Source organism: Semicossyphus pulcher, unplaced genomic scaffold, assembly GCF_022749685.1.
Source record: "Semicossyphus pulcher isolate SPU_LCO1_2020_fin unplaced genomic scaffold, fSemPul1.0.p SCAF_21, whole genome shotgun sequence".
NCBI classification, from domain to species: Eukaryota; Metazoa; Chordata; class Actinopteri; order Labriformes; family Labridae; genus Semicossyphus; species Semicossyphus pulcher.
The window spans coordinates 8,540,578-8,564,622 of NW_027211695.1; the positions used below are offsets into that span (position 1 = coordinate 8,540,578).

Here is a 24,045-nt window from a genome sequence, read left to right on the forward strand (position 1 = left end):
ATATTTGAAATTGGCGTTGAAATCAGCTTGTGGTTTCGCCCATTCTACATTCCTACAACACCCAGCGTGCATTGCGCCCCTCCCTCTGAAATGAAAGGCCCAGTGAGAGACGCTGGAGTGAAAAACTACCGTTTTCCAGTCAAGGACACTGATCATTGCAGGCAATGGGTCAGAGCGGTACAGAATCCGAAATACGACAAGAATATACTGGTGGATGATCTAAAAATTCTCAGGTCTGCAGTCTACATTCTGACGATTTGATGACAACGGAGGCAGATTGAGGTAGTGTAGTTTAGCAAGCTCCCTGGCCTCGTCTGGCGGAGGTTTTCCAGGGCCCGTTAGAGTAGCAGATAGCGTCCTCCAAAGGCACAGAGCCAAATTGCATTTTTATCCTACCATAATTGCGTTGGCTCTCCATAATAGCGTGACAGGACTGAGGTTGAAAATCGGCGTACTGGCCCTTTAACACAGCTACAAGCTCGTGACAAGGCAGCACTTTTGAACAGGTTTCTGTACCTCTTCAGGAGTACAACCCCTGGACGGTTTGTTCAAAAGGCTGTCAGGGAAAAAATATTGCGGCCATTTGCAGCAATCAACTGTGAAACCAAAGTTTTTGGCTGTAAAATCCTTCATTGGGATCGCAGAACTGTAAATATGATGTCCGTGGTCATTTCAGGATCCAGGAGAAAGTGCATAAATGTGGATGAAATGGAAAACCTTGACAAATAGGGAAAAACATGGAACATGTTGTAATTACTACTTGAAGCATAAAGCTCATTTGAGTTGATATCATAATGCCAAGAGACACAGAACCCACATCCTGACTAATTACAACATTCATGACACGAGAGTTCAAAGCTGTAAAACAGGTTCTTGAACTGCAGACATGAAACAGGCTCTCTTGTTAACCTCGTTCGTAATTGCAAAACGAGACACAACAGTTCAAGAGCAATTTTTTGGAGCGGAGACACCGAGCAGCACCTCCAAATCAAAAGGCACCTGGTTTGTCTCAGAGGCTTATAATTCACGATGTGCGAGTGTGGAGTATTTACACTTTAAGCGAGTCGAAGCCTTTCTAGCCGCAAAGAGACGTGTCTGATCTCCTGTATGCGCTACACACAGCTACGGTTTCAGTTTTTAACCCCACAATTGAGTCACATCAGTAACATGTGTTCTTCATTGTCGAAAATGTATCGTGTGTTGTCTTTGGCTCGGAGACGATGGGAGAAAGTGATAGTAATATGATAAAGGTGGTCAAAGGGGGCTTTAACCCTCGGAGCGTCCTCTGAAATGTGACATCCTTCACTTGGTTAAATAATGATGCAATAACAGGGAGAGCAAAGGAGCGTGCGTGCTTCAGTTCCTTCTTATGACCCGCGTTTGACCCACAAATATGGAAGTGATTAAAGTAGAATGGATGACACCTCCAGCGAATTGTTCTAACTCCTTTGAGAAACACTGAATCTTTATGCGCATGCCATTAGGTTTTCAGCAAAACACTTCTGAAAGCAGTTCCTCATTTCCTGATGAAGGCTCGTCTCAGAGTGAAACATGCTGGCTTTGATTATTTTTGTTTCAGGAGTTTAAATTCTTGTAAAAATGGCTTGGACTTCAGTCTTTCCTGCTCCTCATTGCTGATGCTCCTCATTGCATGATGAAGGGTTCATTGATCAAGGGCATTTTGGCCATCTTGTTTTTTTTCCAAATCAGAAGTCACCTTTTTTGAATGATCGGGTAGTTTACCTATTGCAACGCCTTGCCAACGTTAGCCAATCTAAAACATACCCTGCTTCATCATTGATTTTTACTCTAAATTTATACTTAATCATACTTTACAAAATTAGCATCTTCCTGTTTTACAAAAAAGACTTGGAACTAGAGCCTGAGACCTTACAATCATTAGAAAATGTTATAAATAAGGTAATAAATCAAATTAAAAGTAGGGTGATTTTCTCACGTTTCCATACAATCTGACTTCTTCTAGGAACCAGTGCAGTCGCTCCCTGCTGCCCATTAGAACGAATCCAGGTTTAAGGCACTTTCGCATTGGTTCCTACTAAATGCAGTGTATGCAGTACAGTGCAATGAGGAACGCAGGGACCTGAACATCGGGGAAACAAAACAAAGCATGGCCCAGCATAGGAGAGCCAGTTCCTCAGGTCAGGACTCAGCTGTCCACCTATATCTAAAGAACAAAGGACACTCCTTTAGGTTCACATCCTGGCCAGAGAAGACTGTTGGTTCGAAAGAGGTGTCAAGGAAGCCATCTATGTTCAGCTGGAAAAACCATCCCTTAACAGAGGTGGTGGCCTAAGACACCACCTATAACCCACTTACAATGCAGTGTTGAATTCTCTTCCAAACAGCTGAGATCGCACTCACACTCAGGATCATGTGCGCCCAACGACGCATCAACACCAGAGGGTACCAGCGACTCTTGGTGCTATTAGGAAAACAACCCAGGTTAACGACTGATTACATATGTATTAGCATACTAATGACCTACAGAGGTTTATATTTCTAGCTCCGTACACCAGTCAGTTTGGAACTGAAGAAGCCTTTCAGGTGAGAGGTGAAACAGCTTCAATAACTTCAACCAAGTCCATTTGCATTTTGGATTAAGCTAGAATGTATCAAAGAAGTGGATGGAGCCAGAATGAATGCAGCTTTAATGCACTCTAACTTTGAAAAATGTCATCCTTTTTACACACAGATTCTGCAACGCCGTAATGAAGCCCCACTGTTACTCCACCTCTTTAGCTTTTACACTGCACCGAATAGTGTGTATGTGGTTATAAACCATGGTTTGTAAACCTGTGATTTAAAAATATGTGAAAGTATGAATCAGATTTACGAACGTCTGGGTGGAGATTCAAAGCGGACAAATGTGTGGGAAATTGAGCACTCAATGTTTTTACATTGTATGTTGTATGTACATGGACTTTTTAAATACAAGTACAAATTTAGTCGTGATTTTCACTGTTAAAGCAGGACAAAAAAACGTACTACTACGAACAAATTTTATTAAGAAATGCCCAAATATACGAAAGAAAGGTTAAACAAATTCACAAACTTGAATTTAAAATAATTTCTGACCATAATTTCACAGCAGAAAATCTTCCTGACCCTTTTTTGATTCTGTATCGGCCACATGACATAACTCCTTATGCAACACACCTCTCTGTCCATAAGTTAAAATGGTGCTGTGAGTGCTGACAGCTCTTTCAAGCAGCCACACTTCAACACATCGACTGGGCTTTGTCCTGCAGCACCCACAGTTTGAGAGAGGAAACCATCCATCAGTCTGCCACGGCGCAGCTCCGCAATCAGGCATTCTTCACACATGTGCTTCTGTAATCAGCTGAGAGACATACAGAAGGTGGACCTTACGACGGAGGATGGTGACATTTATCCATTAGAATGTGTTAAGTTAGACGAATTCAATATCATTTAAGGTGGCCGACTTGCACACTCTTTGTTAACAGGACGAACAAGCTAGTGAATGAGACAGATACTGAAAGACATCCTGAACATGAGCGTCGGATAACGAGTGGAAAAAGAGCAAAGTGACTCACATGCTTCCATTTCATGCACAATTTCTCCCGTAAAGCCTCTTTCTTTTTTAGACTGTCACTCCGTCAAGTCTTTTTTTCTCTTTCCATCCCTCTCTTATAAATGTTACTGGATAACATTTCAGCTCTGCCTGTCTAAACCCATTGAGCACATTGTGAATCTATATGGAAAAGAGCACTCACACGCCCTGCCTGTCTTTTCCAAAACCACTGACATATCAAATACACAACACTCACTCGTAGGTCAACAAGGGAATATATCCCACGAGACATATATTATGGCTTTTTAACCAAAGCCTCAAGATAAACATGACTCAAAAAATACCCATCGTTCCCTCCAAATTTGCCCTCAGACTCCTGCCTGACAGTGAAAAAGGGCTTTAAGGGTGCTTGTTGTAGCAATGCAATGCCAAGTGTTAGGAAACTCGGAATCCAAGAAGCTGTAACCACAAGAAAATGGCAAAAGAAAGCATGTGACATCACTGTAAGCATGTAAGCAGAAGCAAAACAGGAGAGGCTTTTTTGACAACTAAACATGGCCAACTGAATTCTGTTTCACTTTGTTTACATCCATGGTGTACTGTCATTTCAGGTTTCAAGTGGCTATAAATAATATTTTACAATCTGTCTGTAAGTCTGCCAGTTTGGTCTGGATCATAATATCTTAACATCTGTTGGAGAGATTATCATGAAGGTTAAAACATTCATTGACATTCATGTTCCCCCGAGGATGAATCCCACTGATTTTTTTGATCCTTTGACTTTTTCTCTCATGCAACCGTGGATTAACATTCATAACTTTTAGAGAAATGTCTCAACAAGTATTGCCACGATACAGGTATTTGGTATACTACATTTATGTCCACCAAGATTAATTATGTGGGGGTTTTGTATGACTTTTCAGCTAGTACCACTAATTGAATCTAGTAGTTTTCGATAGCCTTTGTGTCAACTGCAACTGTTAGCATGCTAAAAGGATTAACTTAGGTTCTGAGTATGGTAAACATTATGTCCTGCTTGCTAAAAAAAGCATGCTAACAATGTCATTTTGAGCAAGTTAACATGCTAAAAGGCTTAACTAAGGTTCTGAGTAGGCAGCTGGGGGTGGCTTTTTTGTCATTGTTTTCAATGGGGACGCTTTTTGCGCGCTGCTTTTGCTTTGCAGAGTGCCACGCTTTTTTCTGCTCTGTGCGCCTCGCGTTTTTGAGGAAACACTCCGAGCGCCTCGAGTTGAAAAAACTTCAACACTAAGCGGAAAAGCACCCGACGTCAGGGACGTTTTTTCTCATTGTCCAATCTGATGTAAGGAGAGGCAAGGCTTCTGTCAGTTTACAATGTAACGGTTAGGTTAATGACAGCTAATGATTCGGTAGTTGCCTTAACAACAGTAGGAAAAAAAGCTGCCCCCAGCTGCTAAAACACGCTGTCTGATCGGGTGTTTACTTCCACAAAAAAGGCAGTGCGGTGCGCCTCGCGTTTACAGCCTGCAAAGCGCGTCCTGTCTGATCGGGCCCTAACAACGTCATTTTGAGCAAGTTAGCATGATAAAAGACTCAACTAAGGTTCTGAGTAGGCCTTTGGTAAACATTATGTCCTAGTTTCTAAAAATCTGCATGCTAACAATGTCATTGAGCAAGTTAGCATGTGCTAATAGGCTTAACTAAGGTTCTGAGTAGTCCTATGGTTAACATTATGACCTAGTTGCTAAAAGTCAGCATGCTAACAATGTCATTTTGAGCAAGTTAGCATGCTAAAAGGCTTAACAGAGGTTCTGAGTATGGTAAACATTATGTCCTAGTTGCTGACAGTGTAATTTTAAGCTAGTTAGCATGATAAAATTGAGCAACACATTTTAAACTATGTTTTACTCTTGGCACTGCACATTGTGGTTAATACCTGTACTGATGAATTACCATGCATTTCTTAAATTCCCCTTAACTGTCTCTGTTTCAGTGCCTTTAAGCTGATTGTTGTCCTCCAGTCCGCAACTTTTTTGGCTAACTCTAATCACACTCAGTTTATCTCTGGTTTTTATAGCAGCAGGTAGATGTTTCAGCAAGAAAAGCTTTAAAACACACTGTATGCTACAGGCCAAACTCTTAACAGAAGACCAAAAAGTTAGCGACTAGCAGATGAAGTAGCATTTAGGAGCTAAAGAGCTGTTCCCTCGGGAGTTGGTGCAGACCAAAAGCAGAGCTAATGTTTTCAGCAAGAATAGCTAAAAAAAAACATTGTATGCTACATGGTCAGGTCAGCACTTAATGGTACACAAAGTTAGCAACTAGCTAGTTACGACAGTGAAGTATTTAGCATATATTTCCGACAAGGAGTTGGTGGAGACCAAAAACAGAGCTAAAAGGAGATTGAAAAGGTGGCTGGGAACACAACTCTTTATTGTTGCTCTTTATCTGCTAGATGTTTAAACCGAGTAGAAAACTCTGTAATATTTTTAACTTAAAAAATAGAGAATGTCAGTTTTATGTACCCTGTTTTAGGACGTGGCCTACATGATGGTCATGAACAGGCCGTAAAAAATTCTTTCTCCACGTCTTGAAGTCTGTGGATAGTAAGTCAAATTATCAGTGATATTGAGTTACAGGATTTGTGCAATGATGATTGGTTGCTGCTGGCCATGGAAGCCGGTATCTGTGCATCAGAGAGTATTGTGGGTTAGCAGAGTTTGTGTGTGTAAGAGGGAGACACAGAGAGACACAGAGAGCAGAAAAGAATGAGAAAGAGATGAGAAACCGTCTGTGTGTGTGCTCGCATGCCAAATAACACATCATCCCCCTAAATAAAATAAGTCAGTTTATATTGCAAAACTCACGCCTTGGGGTATGTTCCTTTACAGCGCTGTCGAAATGTGGAAATCACATCAAGTTTCTCTTTCACAGTTTACCAAACAAAATCAGCGAGTGCACGCTCATGGAGAGAAACCTCATGTGTCCTCGCTCAAGGTTAGTGTCGAGTCAAAGCTTGCCCAGGTGATGGAGAGGGAGAGGAAACATTTGGATGCATTGGCTGAGGAGAAACCGCACAGGAAGAGAGCTGCAATGGATCAGTGCACCCCCATCCCATCACGCTCCCACATAAAAACCCCTCTGCCCTGTTTTCTCAGGAGCTTGTGGGCTTACAGCTGTCTAAATATGCTACTGTAGTGAACTCCCTACCAAGGAGGTGTTTGCACCGTGATATAGGCAGCGGCTGTTCTGACAGTAAAACTGAACAGCAGGAGAGGAAGAAGAGAGAATCCATGAGTAATGCTGGCCATAATAACGCCCAGAAAAACTATCTTTAACCTTCTAAAGCTTTTAAAGACATTACAGGCTATGTTATGCATGAAAGAAAAGTTGCAAACAGTTAAAGGGAAGGTAAGACGAAAAGGCAAAATGTGTGTGGTTGCAGTTCCCCAAAGACATACAAATCAATGGAGTGACGACATTGTTATCATAAAAGAGAAAGTAAGCATTGACTTAGTTTCCGTGACGGCCTTCACAGCTCAAGAGCAGCATCTTGTGTCTCAAAGATTAAACTACAATTGCTTTAAAAGCTCATTTCAAAAGCTAAAGACAGGCAGACTTGGGGGCACGTATTCAGCTTCTCATGATCTTGTTTATTCAGCTAAATTTATGCTTTTTTTATGCCTTTATCATAGCGAGTGAAATGACAGTGTATAGTGTCAGAAACAGGGGAAGAGAGAATGGGGGATGACATGCGTCACAAAGGGCCGAGGGTGGAAGTCGAACCCAGGGCTGCTGTAGCCTCGGTACATGAGCTAAACCTGGCCCCAAACTGATTACAATTTTTTTTAAGATCGTTTCTTTCCCCTTTCTTTGATAGGATAGCTGAAGAGAGACAGGAAATGTGGGGAATATAGAGCTGGGAATGACATGGACATGGACATGGACAGGACACAATAGTGCACGCGCCGGCGAGCTCCATGACCGTCAGCGGGCTCAGCAAGTTACCCGAGTCTATCGATAATGTGAGTGAAATGCTATAACCCCAACGTCAGCAGTTTGTCAACAAATTTAAAGTGAATTGCACTTCCTGTCTGTACATGAAAGCTTACTGCCTTGTAAGGTCATTTGGGCTGGGCATCTGTTGATGCAAGATACTACACTGTATAACAATGTACAATATTTTAGCATTATTTCGTTGTTCATATTTTCCAGTATAACATTATGATGGTCAATTTGAGAATTTGTCAACCATTAGGTAGAAGTCATTTGAAAATCTGCAGGGAAGTCTAATCACGGTTGTAGCCGTGTCAGCAGTACAATGAGCTAGAATCTAAGACTATCTTCATAAATCAGTGATCACAAAGAAATAAAAGTAATCTCTGTTTGAAGTTACAATCGGGCGGGAGGTCTCCTGTAGATTTAATCTTGGAGTTAAAGCAAAGATTAGGTTAAAAAACAACTTTTTAGGTGACAGTTTTGCTAGCTTATCCGAAAACTGACAAGACGAGACGAATGCGAGCCGACGAGAATGTAAGGCACCACCCCCGGGTGATATATGGGAGTCCCGTACGTGAAGCGCCTGTTGTACCAAATGAGCTAAACCAGCACTTCAAACTGATCACCGTAACTTTTTTTTTTATTTTTTAGCATTTACTTTTGTTTTTTCCATATTGTCACATAAAAAAGGTTTATTTTTTTGTTACTTGGAAATTAGCATTATTGCTAACTCATGCTAACTGAATGTACATCTTTTATTTTTACAATTATGTTCATTTACAGTGCCTGTCTCTTATCAAATAAATAAATATGTCTACAAAGCCCCCAAAAACCATCCTGACTTTGACCTTTGACCTTTACAGAGAGGTCAGAGAAAGGCAAGCAAAAAGATACAGTTTTAAAGCATGACTGCCTGTTAACATATTCCCTGATTTTGTATTGCAACAGTAGGATTTCTAAAAAAATACCCTTTGACACACACATTCACACTCACACACACACACACACACACATAGTGATTCAATGGGAGTTTGAATAGCAGAAAGACAAACACTGACGAGACTCATCTGGAGTGTGTGGGGTGGTCTAAGCCCTCTCAAGTGGGGCAGAGGTTTACACAAACCCCTGGCTTCTTGGCATGAGACGCAAAATAAGAGGGTGTTAAAATAATTGCTCCCTCCTGCGGCCCGTACTCCGAGCAGACAAATCCATATATCACACACTGTGTATGTGCACTTTTTAAATCATTAGCAGATACTGTGAAGACGAATGCTCCTCTCTCTTCTTCTGCTATCGTCATCACATTCTTGCAAACAGAGATGTAAAGACATACACAAACCTGAAAGAAAGCAGTTAGTGAGGCCCCTGTGTGTGTGTTTATGTGTGTGTGCCAGACAGGAGCCGCAGGCTGAGCTCATCTAGAAGGGCTTCACTCTACGCCCTCTAATTGGTGTCTATTGCCGTGTGCCGCCATGCAATTGAGGGCGAAAAACAGCGCCAGGCCTTAAAAACCTCCGTCCCCACCTCCACCTCCATCTCCCACCCATCACTCCATCATGTACGGCAACCCAGCGAGAGATGGAGCAGAAGAGAAGGACTCATGCACTTCATCCCCCTATGATTATCCCAGTGAGGTCATTCAGAAAAACTGATTGTGAGAAATGCTGCTCATTTGCTTGTGGTTCGACCTGTAAAACCAAAGGCGCCACAAATCACAAGCTAACAGTGCATTCTTAAGTTTGAGGAAATAAACTGTGCTGTATATCGGGTCAGCGGAAACACGCTGACAAAGATGTTCCCCTCTTCACTTCTGACTAAGATGAGCCTGTGCAGGAATATTAATGATTTCTTCAGCGATCGAATGATTGATGGATTTTATTGTGACCGCAGATATTTGGCTGCACACTGATGCAAAGATTAATACCATAAATCACAGACAGATCTTCACAGACACACCGTGCAAAAACACAACGCAGACGTTTCATCTGGGGACAATGAAACCTGAATAGTTGTCTTTAGTCAACTAACACCCTGGCTCCCGGCCTGAAGCGTCCAGACAATGTTTTCATCACAGGATCTTCATCTTGCGCTGTGGGCTCATAAATCTGGGAGCTCCGATGCTCCGCTGGGTCACCTTTCATTACGATTTCGGGTCGGGAGTTTGAAAAGAAGCCGAGGGAAAGGAATCCAGGAAGTTTTGCAGAGATGCTGTGGGAGGACGCACGTCCCCTAAAAGACCAGATGCTGCTCTCTTTCCGTCCTTATCTTTTCCTACCCTCTGACTTCTGAATATAGATCTAACTACACACACTTAAATCTTGATCCTTTTGCATCGCACTTCTTCTTTCACTACTCGTGTGCTTAACATCAGCTCCTCTGAATTCATGTCCGGTGCATCTGGGAAGCATCATCGGAATTAAAGCTGCGCCGCCAGATGAGCAGAAAAGGCCCCGCTTCTTGCCGCCGTGGTTTCTGCACTCATGTTCAAATCAGGGAACGGGCCGTGCTAACAATCAGCCCAGGAGCATTTGTAAACCTCATGCATCAGTACTCAGAGGCAAGAGCACTTAAGCCACAACCAACAGAGTTCTTTATATAATAGATGGCAACATGCATGATCCATGTCATAAAAAAAATCCATGCCCTGACCCGTCGAGGCATGGACTCCACTAGACCTCTACAGGTGTGCTGAGGTATCTGGCACCAAGACGTTAGCAGCAGATCCTCTAAGTCCTGTAAGTTGCGAGGTGGGGCCTCCATGGATCTGACTTGTTTGTCCAGCACATCCCACTGATGCTCGATTGGATTGAGATCTGGGGAGTTTGGAGGCCAAGTCAACACCTTGAACTCGTGTTCCTCAAACCATTCCTGAAGCATTGTTGCAGTGTGGCAGGGCGCATTATCCTGCTGAAAGAGGCCACTGCCATTTGGGAATACCAATTCCAAGGTCTACTCCAATGTTTAGGTAGGTGGTGTCAAAGTAACATCCACTTGAACGGCAGGACCCAAGGTTTCCCAGCAGAACATTGCCCAAAGCATCACACTGCCTCCGCCGGCTTGCCTTCTTCCCATAGTGCATCCTGGTGCCATGTCTTCCCCTGGTAAGCGATGCCATCCACATGATGTCAAAGAAAATGTGATTCATCAGACCAGGCCATCTTCTTCCATTGCTCTGTGGTGCAGTTCTGATGCTCACGGTCCATTGTAGGCGCTTTTGGCGGTGGACAGGGCTCAGCATGGGCACCATGACCGCGCCAGGTGTTAGGTTGGGACCGCATGAGGCTACTGGTTTGGTTATTAGTATACATTATCTTATCAATGAGTTCACTTTTCTTCATCTCCAGTCTTCGCCACAAATGAAGTTAGGAAGAAAAATGGTGTAACTGTATGTCTGTATGCGTGTCCTTAGAGCTTAACTCTTCATCTCTGTTAGCTTATTCTAACTAAGGAGCATGAAATTCTTCAAGAACACAATTTACAGACTGGCGAGCTCCGATCTTTCATGCCCTGCACAAGATTACAAAGTGAGTATGCATGTGCGTGTTTGAGGCAGCATATAAGAGACTCAAATTAAAGCCTGAAGAGATCCTTAAATTATGCTAATTTGAAGTCAAAGGTTTACCTCTGCGTTGTACAAAGATTGGGTGTAAGTATGCCTTCTTGTGTTGCAAGCTCTGTTCACTCTACAGCTTGGAAGAGTGTCAGGATCATTATTCAATTTTGTGGTTTGTGAACAGATTACTTTCTCTCCCAGGGCTGCTGGAGAGCGAAACAGTGTCTGTGCAGGGTGTGAGCCTGCATGCGGGCCCGCTGTAGGTCCAAACACACACACGCTTTATGTTTCTGATTTTCTTATGTTTACTATCAGAGTACTTACAGCGGTTTGTTCTGATGCACCCGAGGGAGACTACCAAGTTCTCACATTGGACAGCAAAATCTCCTTTCAACATGCTCCATCACAATCAAAGATGTGGAGTTAAGCACCGGCCTACAAGGACCTTTAAATCCTTCAGTAACACACAACTTGAACACAGACGAGCTCCTGTGTTTCATGCCCTGCAGGACAACAGAGTTTATGTTACATGTTGGACACTAAGCTTTCACTGACATCCAAAAGACATCATACAGAGGTGAAAGACACTGCTGTTGATGATAATGCAGCAAAAGCTGAATAAAATGCTTCATTGGATGATTGTTGCAGAGGCAGACCCGTTTGTGAACCTAATGCTTTACTGTTAGAGCTCAAACCTAGGAACTGCAATTTGGTCTGTATCTTAAAGGGATATTTAGATAGATAACAGTCAGCACGGTCCCTGTTTAGAGGCAGGCTAGAGTACCTGCACGGAAGCTTTGCTAAACATTTCAGTTTAAGTGTACTCTGTATTTTTTCATTTTTGTCACCACTTCACATTGATGTCAGACATCCTTTTCCCTCAGCCCTCTGTCTTACTCCACACAGCGGCCCTGTATGCCTACGCCTGCAGTGCACGGTATCAGATCAGCTGTTTGGGTCAGCGGTTGATGGAAGAGACAACAAACAAAAAGAAAATACAATATTACGGGAACTGCTGTTCAAGGTGGGGAACTGCAGCGGTGCTTCGCTTAGCTTCTGTGCAGGAACTCCAGCTGGCTTCTCCTAAGAGGGACCGAGCTGACAGTTATCTACTGTATAGTACACTCTACTGTTGAGTACCTCATACACCCCACTTCAAAAAACCCACTCTTTACCTTTAAGTAACAAAAATAGAATTTACAACAATAATGGGACTGTCCATTATGTATTAGTGTTACAACATCCAAGAACTAAAAGGGATCCCTTAACATTGCTACTTTGGTCGAACAGTTTAAAGGCTACAGATATTGCATACCCAGATAATTCCAGAAGTTGAAACCAGAAAATGTTTTGCCTAAAAATGGCTCCAACAACAAAGAAATTCTCTAAATAGTTTCTGGTTAATTTCCCTTTTAATGGACTTGGACATCTCTTGGTGTTATCTTTAAAATCTTTTCTTAGGTTACACTTTTAATTCTTTAGATATAATGGACGGTATAAGTTGATCTGTCAAGTGTCCTAAAATAAGTTCCCATTTTCAGTCAGGCATTTTTTGAGCTTTGGTTGCATTCATGACCCTTTCAAAAGAAAGATAAGCACAATAAACAAGCAACATAAGTTCAAGTTCAGGGACCAAATCTGTGACCTTAAAATTGCAACCCCAGCTTCATTGGATGCATTTGGTCAATACTACAACAGGCATGACAAGACACCATGAAACTAGGAATTGTGTATGTTCTGCTACCGTACCGTACATGCCCACCTAATACCACACAGAGCCATTAGGGCCCACATTAAAGATCCACTTTGGGTTGCACCTTGTATACTGCTTCAACTCCACTCTGCATTGGTGGCAGGGATCCTTCAGCAGCATGTCATTACTGCTGTAAGTCAGGATAACACAGCTGCTTACAATGGATATTGGCTGCATATGAACACTTCATACAGAAGCTAACATTGGAGAGCTACAGAAGATTTAAAGTTAGTTACTGACTCAGTTCATTTAAAGTGAAGAACCACAAGGTGAAAAACAACTTCCCTGGAAACATCGTCTCTGCTGACTTTCTTTATAAACAGCTCGAGAACCCAAGACACTTTTGATTGAAATGTTATTGTTTGGCTACAAAATGCTGTAAAATTTAATTTCTTTTATTATCCTCTTATCCAACCAGAATGAAACCACATTTATGGCAAAGGCCTTGACTGATCTCGCCCACGTGCCCAAACACACAAGCAGAACCAAAAGAAATAAGAGTCTTAATGGCAACAACGCCTGCACTTGGAGCCAATTAGAGCCTGCAGCGCCAAAACCCCGAGCTAACACATCCAAAAAATTCCTGGATGAAACTTTTTGGCATCAACACGTCTGTATTGTACAAGTGTGTCTCTGTTTGCGTCTGTGCATGCCTGCGTAAATGCATGTCCAACATCTGCAACCGGGACCTGAAATGTAAACAATTAGAAATCAATCACTTGCCCAGAAAACGTGTGCGTGCCTTCACACGCCGAGGAGGAGCTCATTCTGCAGAAGGTGAGGAGAGATATGTGTGGGGATGGTAGAGGGGAGGAGGAGGGGGGGAGGAGGTTTCAGCCATTAATCAAAGACACAGTTTTGGATGGCGTGCGTGTGCGACATGCGATAGCGTTGAATTCTAAAGGCGTAATAAATTGTTCCCATATTTCCCAGCACATGTCAGCATGCAAATACAAACAACGATGAGATTACATGAGGGTACGCAGATGGGAGTGTGTGCAACAGTAGCCAGCAACACACACACACACTACTGGCTGCATGCGCTCACACACACCCACATTTGTTATGTGGGTGTTGTATTGTGGTGAGGTGAGGTTTTGTCCCTGGTGGTATTACCTCAGAAACACCACTCCAGTACCCACAGTGCACTGGTGTGAGACCACATCAAGCAGGGGGGAGATATTCGATGTGGCAGCGTGAGGGCCAAGGCTTTACTGAACACATATGTTGATGGAACAAACACAGGGGTGAGAGAAAGATCCGCAGTCCAAAGCCACGTGGCTTTACACCACATTCACCAGCACTCAGCACTTTCTCCAAGAGCACTGGGACCGAGCCTCCAAAGAGCGCTCGCATGAGCCAAACACCAGTCAGGCAGCCAAAGCGCACAAGTAAGGGAGGCAAATGTGTCCTAATTCACTTTGCCTGCTCAGGCCTTTCTTTTTCTTCTTTCAAATGCACACGGAACTTGAATGTAGCGCAAAGACAGTGTTATCCAGGCCTGTCTTGTACATTCATTTCAGCAGAGTTAGGGGAAGACGTCAGATTTCTGGCTTTGCAAAAACAAACAACGACACTCATGCCTAAAAAGGCAGATAATACCTCGCTGTTTGGACACAAGGTTTTCCAATCCAATCAAACATAGAGGCACTTTGTCTGATAAACAATCAAGCTTATTGCATGCAAAGTGGACAGACGCAGATCGATTTCTCTTAAGAAAACAGCTCTGACAATAAATAAATAGGAGCAAAAACAATGATTTCAGAACATGGCAATGGGAAACACTGTGATTATATGAACATCGAGACATTCAGGAACTGTATGAAAATACTAAACTAAGACCTTCCACACAAATGTTTTAACATTAACACAAGCATCAAAGTTAAAAGAGAGAAGAATAACAGCGTTTTTATTTTGAAGAAAGATATTTATGCTTATGTTATTATCAAAATTAACTAATCCAAGCATTTCAAAGTAAAAGGAATACTTAGATATTTTTAAAAATACTTGCTTTCTTTGTGAGCGCTAGACGAAAAGATTGATACCAATGTCATTATTGTTGTGTAGATATGTAGCTTAAGCCATCAGCCTATTAGCTTAGCTTAGCTTAGCACAAAGACTTAAAACAGGGTGAAACGGCGTGCCCGGTTCTGTCCAAAGGCGAAAAATCCTCCAGCCACCACCTCTAGAGCTCAAAAACTAATACGTACTATTCTATTTGTTCAATCTGTAAAGCCTGCAGCCTATTAGCTTAGCTTAGCACAAAGACTTAAAACAGGGTGAAACGGTGTGCCCGGTTCTGTCCAAAGGCAGCAAAATCCTCCAGCCACTGCCTCTAGAGCTCAAAAACTAATACGTACTATTCTATTTGTTCAATCTGTAAAGCCTGCAGCCTATTAGCTCAGCTTAGCTTAGCACAAAGACTTAAAACATGGGGAAACAGCCTGCCCGGTTCAGTCCATAGGCATCAAAATCCTCCAACCAGCACCTGTAGAGCTCAAAAATTAATACTTACTCTTCTGTTTGTTCAATCTGTAAAGCATGCCACCTATTAGCTTAGCTTAGCACCAACACTTAAAACAGGGGGAAACAGCTCGCCCGGTTCTGTCCAAAGGCAATACAATTCTCCAACCAGCACCTCTAGAGCTAAAAAAATTAATACATACATACTGTTTCTTCAATCTGAACGAAAAAAATGAAGCAAAAATAAGAAAAAAGGGCAATTGGCGAGTTAGGCACAAGACCATTGCTTGGCTAGGAGTAGTTACCTCCTGGATTCTGCACTAATTGCCTGGCAACTGGTTTCTAACTGCGGTCTTTATGCCTTGTAATCATATTGAGTACATTTCCTTGCTCATAAAACATTTTCAGAGCGAATTCATTCGGAAGAATATGAAACCTACATGGTTTAAATTAATATATTTCTCTGAAAGTTAACAAGCAAACATTGTTGCAGTCTGTAGCAATCTGTTGAACAATGTAAAGCCATGTGCAGGATTGTGTGTCTGCATGTGCGTTCTTGTGCACGTGCAAGAGATACTTACAGAACAAGAAACTTCGCTTGATAGCACTACAAGTTTCCAAACACCACAGGGTACCTATAAGGCTACAAAGGTTATATACACTGGCTAAAAGAAAGCCAATTTCACAACATCAAAAGAGTCCCCCTAAAGCTTTAACTTGAAGTGGTGTTAACACCAGGGGGCACAGCACGTAGTGGAAAAAAACTTGAGCCTAAACATCCTCTTAGCCAGCCAAAACTAACATGCCCATCCTTTTAATGAAGACAAATGAAGTGTTTAATTGTGCAAGACGGTTGCCCTTTCCACCTGGCGCTGCATGAAAAACACAGCTGCCAAGACGGCGTGCAGCTGAGCGATGGGCCTCTTTCTCTACGAGCGGCTCCTGCCTCGGCCACTGACTGCTCCCCCCCTGCTTGCCACCCAAACTAGCCCTTGGCCCCACTCGCCCGACCTCAATTACTTCGAACCCTGACACCCTGCCAAAAGGCGGAACCGTCTCGGCATTTGCTCGCCCCGAAGGTTTCTAAAAGGGAAAAAAAAATGCCCCTGACTGTTTCTGCCTGAGGTGCAATTGAGCATGTAAAAACATTAAGGCCTGAATTGCTCGGCATGTGATGAAGTGAGAGAGGCAGAGGGTAGAGAGGAAGAGGCGTCTAAGAAAACATCGAACATCCAGCAAGTGAGAAGAGAGGGAGAAAAGGTGAGAAAATAAAACAACAGTGCAAAAAGAACATAACCCTCATTCCATGAAACATGTGAAGACAGGCAGAGTGGAAGTGTCCTCGCAGCGGGCCTCAAGTCGTTGCTGCAAAGTAGGGCTCTAATGACGGTTATTAGCGAACACTTTACTGTCACAACCCATAATATCCTGGACATTATTGGTGGGGACGACAAAGCATGTGACCAATAGCAGCAATCAGTGATCCTCAGTGTGGCGTAAGGTGGTTTTAAAACCAAAGGAAGTATTTGTACGTTTTTGTAATTTATTATAGTTCACATTAAAGCGCCACTTTTCTTTTTTTTATTTATTGATGAGAAATAGGACATAGATAGTGTCAGAGGCAGGAGAAGAGAGGGTGGGGATGATGCGTGGCAGGGTCCGAGCCCAGGCCCGCCGCATCAAGGACGTGCAATTTAGGCACTGAGCTAAACGGGCGCCCCCAATAATCCTTTTTTAAGATAAATAACTGATAGTGTGCAAGGCTTTGATTATGATGACAAATCAAGAGAGAGTTATCACTGCTCTTAGGGTTGCAGTATTTTTTTTTGCCTATTTTTGCTTATTGTTTGCTTTCCTAGTCCATATAATCCTCTTACTTTAAGCCAATTCTGAGCAAAAACAAGCAAATACAGCCGAATCCTGCAGGCATAACACTTAAAAACAAAGAAAGTAATTAGCTGGGGAACAAAGTGCAACATTTAGCAAAAATATCTGAGATTACAGGTGGCTTTGTCTGTGGTGTTAAAATTGTTAGAATGGCAAGAAAGTGGGAGGAATAAGTCTGAAAAGTTTCATGTATGTCAGAGCAGGTAGTTGTGCAGTGCTTTCAAGGCACCATCACACAAACACAAGTATTAACTGACACACACATTCACTCGTCCAGTAAATGAAGGATCACCTTTCAGTAACCCACTTTAAAGTTGTCTGTTGACAAGATGATCGTATTTACCGTCTAGACTGCAGCCAGCTGAGGAGAAAACCGTGTGCTGCGTCTCTCTCTCTCTCTCTCTCTCTCTCTCTCTCTCTCTCTCTCTCTCTCTCTCTTTCTTTCTCTCCTGTTCTCCTTTTCCTGAGGCAATTTCTCGCTCTTCTATCCCAACTCTCGTATCAACTTTCTGACAATGATTGGAAGTTTACAACAACTTTTCTCAGTCCTACTTTCTTTCTCTTTTTTGATGTCAATCATCCCGAGCTTGAGTAGAAGCTGCCACCTGTGCAGGGCCAGGGAACAGAAGCTTTTCAAGAGATTGGGTTACAAACCTTTAAAGTTTCAATTTCACAGAGATAATATTACAGTTGAACATCTCTAACACTCTAAAGGGGGGGTATTGTGCTAATTTCAAGCTTCATATTTTTCACTCTGTGATACCTGTGGAGTAGCTTAGCATAATTTACAGTTAAAAAAACTTTTTTTCACACAGGTGCTCTGAGCAGGCCCTCATTCAGCCTCTGCCTGAAACAAGCTCTGTCCCTTTAAGAAACCCCGCCCCTACAAGCCCCTTGTGATGTCACAAAGTGCAGCATGTAGACAAAACTGTGTAAAACCTGGCGTTCACAGCAGCCTGCGGACTGACCTGAGAACCCTGGGGATTACTCCAACATACTTTTAGCTACAGATTTGAAACTTCACCCCCGTTTAGTCTGGACATCCAACATTGTAACATTATATATGTCTTAAAATGTACCCCCTCTTTAACAAAGAGACTGTTGCTTTTTAAAATTATATTCTGCAGGTTTTGAGCAAGTTTCTGTAACTACAGCAGGTCAAACTAACACCCTGGAAAAGTTCATTCATGGCCAAACAATGAGTGGGAATAGTCGCAGCGAGATTTATGACTAGCTTTTCTGTTTATCTTCACCGTCTTACTCATTCAGTCATATTACAGAGAACAAAAAAAGACTTTCTCAGAGTCTGCTGCCAACATTTCAGCCAACAGACCCCCCACACACTTTGATTCAGGAACTTCTCAACCCAATAAACCTACTTAATATTTGTTTATGAGTGCTGACATTGTTGAAGCTCTACAGTTCATGCTTCTCGTCACATAATAAATATTGGTTAATTTACAAAGGTATGTTAGGCCATAGCTGTTTAAGACAGCTCTATTCCATCCAAGTAGCTCCTGCTGAGGGCTGCCAGGAAAAACACTTTCCCTCGGAGAGAACAATTCATCTGTGGCCCTCTTGAGAAATAGGGTAAAGGGTGCTGGGAAGGTCATTCTTATTGCCCACCAGCCGACCCTGGTACATACTCATAAAAGTCAAACAAGAGAGAGTGAATACACTTTGGAGTCTGAGATCCGCCTCCTGGGTTGTTCGCTAATTAAGCTGCATTTGTCTTGGCCTGGAATCAAGCTTAATATTGAACCAAGATCCAACATAGAACAGCGCTACAGGCGTGCAGAGACCCAAATCGACTCAGTGCTGAAAGGAAGCACAAGTGTGGCTCCTGGGAGTCTGCTAGCTTAATATCTAAAGACATGTTAGCATCACGCATTTAGCAAACGCTGGTCCTGTCAGTCAAATAAATGTGTACCTGTGATGTCTTTTCTTTGTTATCATAGCAAGTGTTACATTTTGTCATGCTTGTGTCCAAAACAGAAAAAAAGTGAATATTACAGAGAAGGAAAAATAACCATGGGGAAAATCATTACAACAATTTTAAGGTTCAAATTAAGTGCTATTCTAGATATTTTAGCCAAATATCTGTGGTTCAAATGAATAGTTCGATATTTTGATTGATACCACAAACACCCCTGTGATTTAAGTGTGGAGCTACAGCCAGGAGGCAATTACGTTAGCTTAGCATAACGACTACATGCGAGGGAAAACAGACAGCCTAGCTGCCTCCAAAGTTCAAACACAGCTAAAACCCATTAATCAATCAAAGAGTTTGTCTTTCGGGAAATATGAATATTTGCTTTCTGTTGGCAAGTTAAATGAGGAGAAACATACCACTCACATACAAGCAGATAGTTAGCTTAGCTAGCTAGTTAGCTAGCTGTTTTCAGCACAATGACTTGTTGAAACAGCTAACCTGACTCTTTTTGAAGATGAAAAATCCTTCTCCTAGCTTCTAAGCTAAAATTATTCTGATGGGTTGTTTAATATTTGACAGAGGTAAGTTTTTTCACCTTGCTTCGAGTGTTTATGCTAAGTTTGGCTAAACTAAGTTAAATCGCTTTGACTCCAGCTTTATACAGTACTAAGCATACAGACATGAAAAATATGTGATATGTGATATTTCCCAAAGAGTTAATTTCATTGTGAAGGAGAACAAGATGTTCCCTGTCAAGGCACCTTATTTTCACTTGTGATCACGGAAAAAATATTGCAACCAAATTCATTCTGATGAAACCCATAAAGAGCAACTGGGGCTTTGATGGCATGAATACAGTATGTGGGAGTAGATATATAATTACAGTGTGTGTGATGTTTGGTTCTAAAATCATTCACTGAGGCAAAATTGGCTTGAGGTCATTACATCATAAATCACACAGTTACTTGGTTACAATAAGAAATCCCAATGCTGTAAAGATAGCTGTTTGTGGTTTCTAACTACAGCGATAAATGCATGTACCACTGCAGTTTCATTCTTGACTTCTAACAGAGATTTGTGATGAGTTTTCCATTAGTCCTGCCTTTGGGATATAAAAGAGCTTGTAAATGTCAAAGATGGATTAAAATACTGTAAAATATATCTTTAAGATACTGTCTACTGCAAATATTAACATGGATATTATACTTAATAATAAAAAAGAAATTCTATGAAAGATAGCATGTCCCCAAAGATCTCTGATCCTGTCTTAAAACTAAAAATGACCTCTGCCCACCGCTGATCTATAAGGCTATCCTTCACATGTGAATGTTCCAATAAGCCCTCTTGATCCTGCTTTAAAGTGTGATGGTTAGTTCAAGCAGATCATCTGTTTCAAACGAAAGTCGCTATATTTGTGTTCAAAGGGTGTAGAGGGCTGCTGAATATTCTATATGTTTAGGTCAAAGGGTCATTTAGTCAAGCGTGGAAGCTTGTGAAAGGTGCATAGGAAGGACATTCACCCTTTGCCCGACGGAGGAGGTCATATGCATGGGTGAGCACGAACAGTGAGGTAAATTACATAATGTCCTATTTCACACGGGAAAACAATTCTGTTAGTGATAACGCAATGCTGCTTAAATTGCGCCAGGACCAATATCTTCACAAAAAATATGACATATGAGAGCTAAATGTCAATTTCTGTGGCAATAGCAGTTACGCCGCTCCTCCACCCATCCAATAAGATACAACGTCTGGGTCAGAGACCGGCTTAAGTAAACTCATGTCTCATCAAAGGTGATGACAGAGTAAGAATAATGGGATGCAAGAAAAAAAACACCCGACCCTTGAACATGCAATGTGCGTTAACTTATTGTGTGTGTGTGTGTGTTTGCATGTGCTACCCTGTTTTACATCAAGCTTTGTCAGCCCACCTTCCACTCCCAATGTCATTACAGAGGTGTATTATGGTTGTGTGTCTCTGTTGTGTGTCTTGGGTAAACACACTGTCACAGATTTATTGGCTTACTTAGTTTTATAATTTTCTTAAAATAAAGAAAAAAGGTTTGGGAGGGAGTTAATGTTTAATATTGTGGTCCATCGATAAATGATTTCTGGTCACTTACAGGATCTTCTGGTTTTTGGCCGCCATCATGGAGAGGCTCTTCTGGAAGGTGGTCTCGTCGAATCAGAGTGAACTCCCTGATGAAAACTGCCTCCCCATTGTTGGTTAACACAGCAACCTGAAAAACAAACATCCTATAAGGAGGTGTCCGGTAGTTCAAAATACCAACTTAAAGCTTCAAGCGTACACCAAAGTGGTGGCATTCTTCAACAAGGAGGCAATGTGATGCCTTTGACGTGGTTGGAGGACAATTTGTATATGCAAGAAAGAGCGTTTGAAATCCTGTTGTTGTATTAATCTGAAAAAAACCATCAAATTTGAACCACATTAATACTCCTGACCTACTTAGTAAACCTTTAAAGATACCTTCAGACATTTAGAAAGGTCAACATGGTTGGTTGTCCGCATGGCACAATCCTAGGCCCACTTAAGTTTGGTTTTATTTATGTGGGCATCTTGGAAGAACTCTAGGAACAAGGATCTTTGAATTTTTGACATTCAACAAGCCCATGACAGATGATTTTCACTTTTCCAATATGTTCAAAAATTTTGGATAATAGAGAAAATATACAACACTGTCGGACTGATTCAGGACTAAAGGGAGCTAAAGTGGCAAATGTGGTAATTGCAAGTTAAAGGAACATACAAAACAAAAATTAAGCAATGTTTTATTGCTTAGTATTGAACTACAGATTCTTCCTTATCGGGTAAATGTAAATAAGAAAGGAAACTTACACTACACTGAACCCAATCCAAGTGATGCAACAAGTCCTGTGTTATCCATACCATAGTGTTTCCACCAGACCGTGTCATTTCACCACTGTACTCTGGAGAAATGGTGACCGTGGGAAATGTGAGTAAATTGTAATAAAACGTCCGTTTCTGTTTGCGATCATTTACTGTGTGTTTTTTCTTGTGGTTATGTGCTCTCAACCGCACATCCCTCGTGATGAGGGGAATCTCTGGAGGAATTCACAGCAGAGGAGATCTGATATCAGAAGACATATTAACCCACCTCTTCGGGGAGACAGTGGGGGGGTCGAGGGGCATCTTGGATAGGGCCCATTAGCTGCACAGCGGGGCCCGCATTCTCAGGGATGCACAAATTCACAGAGCGGGGGCCCTCAGCTGCTGTCCGTGGGTCATAAACACCCTGTAATGACCCGGGTCAACTGCCTGCCTCCCGGGTTAGTGCCAAGGCAGAGCGAAGAGGGGATGTGGGTTTGGGGTACTTGATGTTCTTTACATTGTGGGGGGTTGCACACTTTTTGTTGTGGGGCAACTGCAGCAAAACTGACACGAGTTTTGTGTGGGAAAGAGCCACAGAATGGAGTCTTAAATGAGACAAATCAAATCTGGTCTAAAGCCCAACACTCAGCGCTGCTTAGCTGCAGTCACTTAGACTGTGAAGGCATCTGTAACAACACATAACTCACGGCAGTAAAATGTGGGCAACTGCCTGCTTGGATGACCAAATCCATAACAAAGAAACACATTTTTGTCGGGTATGGATCTGCACATGTGGCAGCTGTTGGGTCACGACGTAACATTGATTTAAGTTTCTTTAAAGGTGAATGAAAGATGAATGGGGAACTGTGTATAATTATGGGTTTGCAAATCAGGAATGGGATGAATGAGTGTGAAAACTCATCTTATACCTGTGAGAAAATAGCAACATGCTTTACTGGAATTTAATACAGAACATTTCTCTGATTGAGTCAACAGTATAAAGGCTTCTAAACCTTATACCCCTAAGACCTTAATGTACTTAGCGTGGGAAAGTAAATAACTTTGTCAAAATACAGCCGAGGACTGGATGCCCGATTACAACATGAGATCTCTGCTAACATGACAAACGTTGCACTGAAGCGTGTCCTCCCTGACGCTGATGCTGAAAATGTAAGTGTTGCACAAATACAAACCAGGGGTAAAGCAAACATAAGTCAAGCATACGAATATTAAGAGAAACTTTAATGGTGTATGTGTGTGTAGGAGGGGGTGTGTCAGCTAAGATGTACTGAAAACAACTTAAGTGACCAGATGTCCTTGCTCAAGGCTAAATAGAGGCCCGGCTGAGATGAACATGCCGATTGTGTCTTTCTCCAGAGATTTTTTCCCCCCTGTCCACAGAAATTATTTTCTCACACTCTTTTTAATGTCTTAACACTTGACAAATCTGACAACCATTTCCTTGTCATTTTAAAGTTTGCATCCATCCTTCTTGAAAGACGTGTAATATGCTAGAACCAGACTGAGCTACAGGCTAATGGTGCATGACAGCTTAAACTCTCACTCGCTAGAGTCCTATAAGGGGGATCTATCAAATATGTTCCCCAAAACAAATAAGCTAGCTGTCCAGTGTCGATATCAAGCATACTGAACATCCCCACTGGACTAAACCATAAGGATCTGGCAGTGGATGGAATATTTCCAAAGAGGGTCTAATACAGTTTGGGGTAGATGCAATATCATGTCAAGGAAAGAGGTTTGAAATCTGATAAGTAACGCTAGCAGTGTAGCGCTAGGTCAGTTCACTACCTTGATCAAAACTGAGATGTCTCAACAACTATTGAATTTATTGCCAAGAAATTTTGTACAGACCTTCAACATTCACAGCAGATGTAACCTAATGACTTTGATAATCCCCTGACTTTTCATCCATCACATTTCACCATTTAAATTTTAGGTTGTGCTAAGTACCAATTGGCAACATCTGCATGTCAATACTCTAAGTGTGCATGTATGGGAACCATGATGTTACCCGTTGATGTGTGGGCTGCCTTTTTTGAATCATGAGTTTGGC

At 42.1% G+C, this 24,045-nt stretch overlaps 1 protein-coding gene across 1 annotated transcript in view; it reads right to left on the reverse strand.

Annotated features, from left to right (window-relative positions):
* adamtsl3 (ADAMTS-like 3) overlaps positions 1-21,375 on the reverse strand; it is a 65,083-nt gene extending 43,708 nt beyond the window's left edge. The window contains exon 1 of the mRNA XM_069672292.1: positions 21,244-21,375. Coding sequence (XP_069528393.1) covers positions 21,244-21,375 — 132 coding nt within the window. The remainder of the gene's footprint in view (positions 1-21,243) is intronic.
* Positions 21,376-24,045: the final 2,670 nt, after the last annotated feature.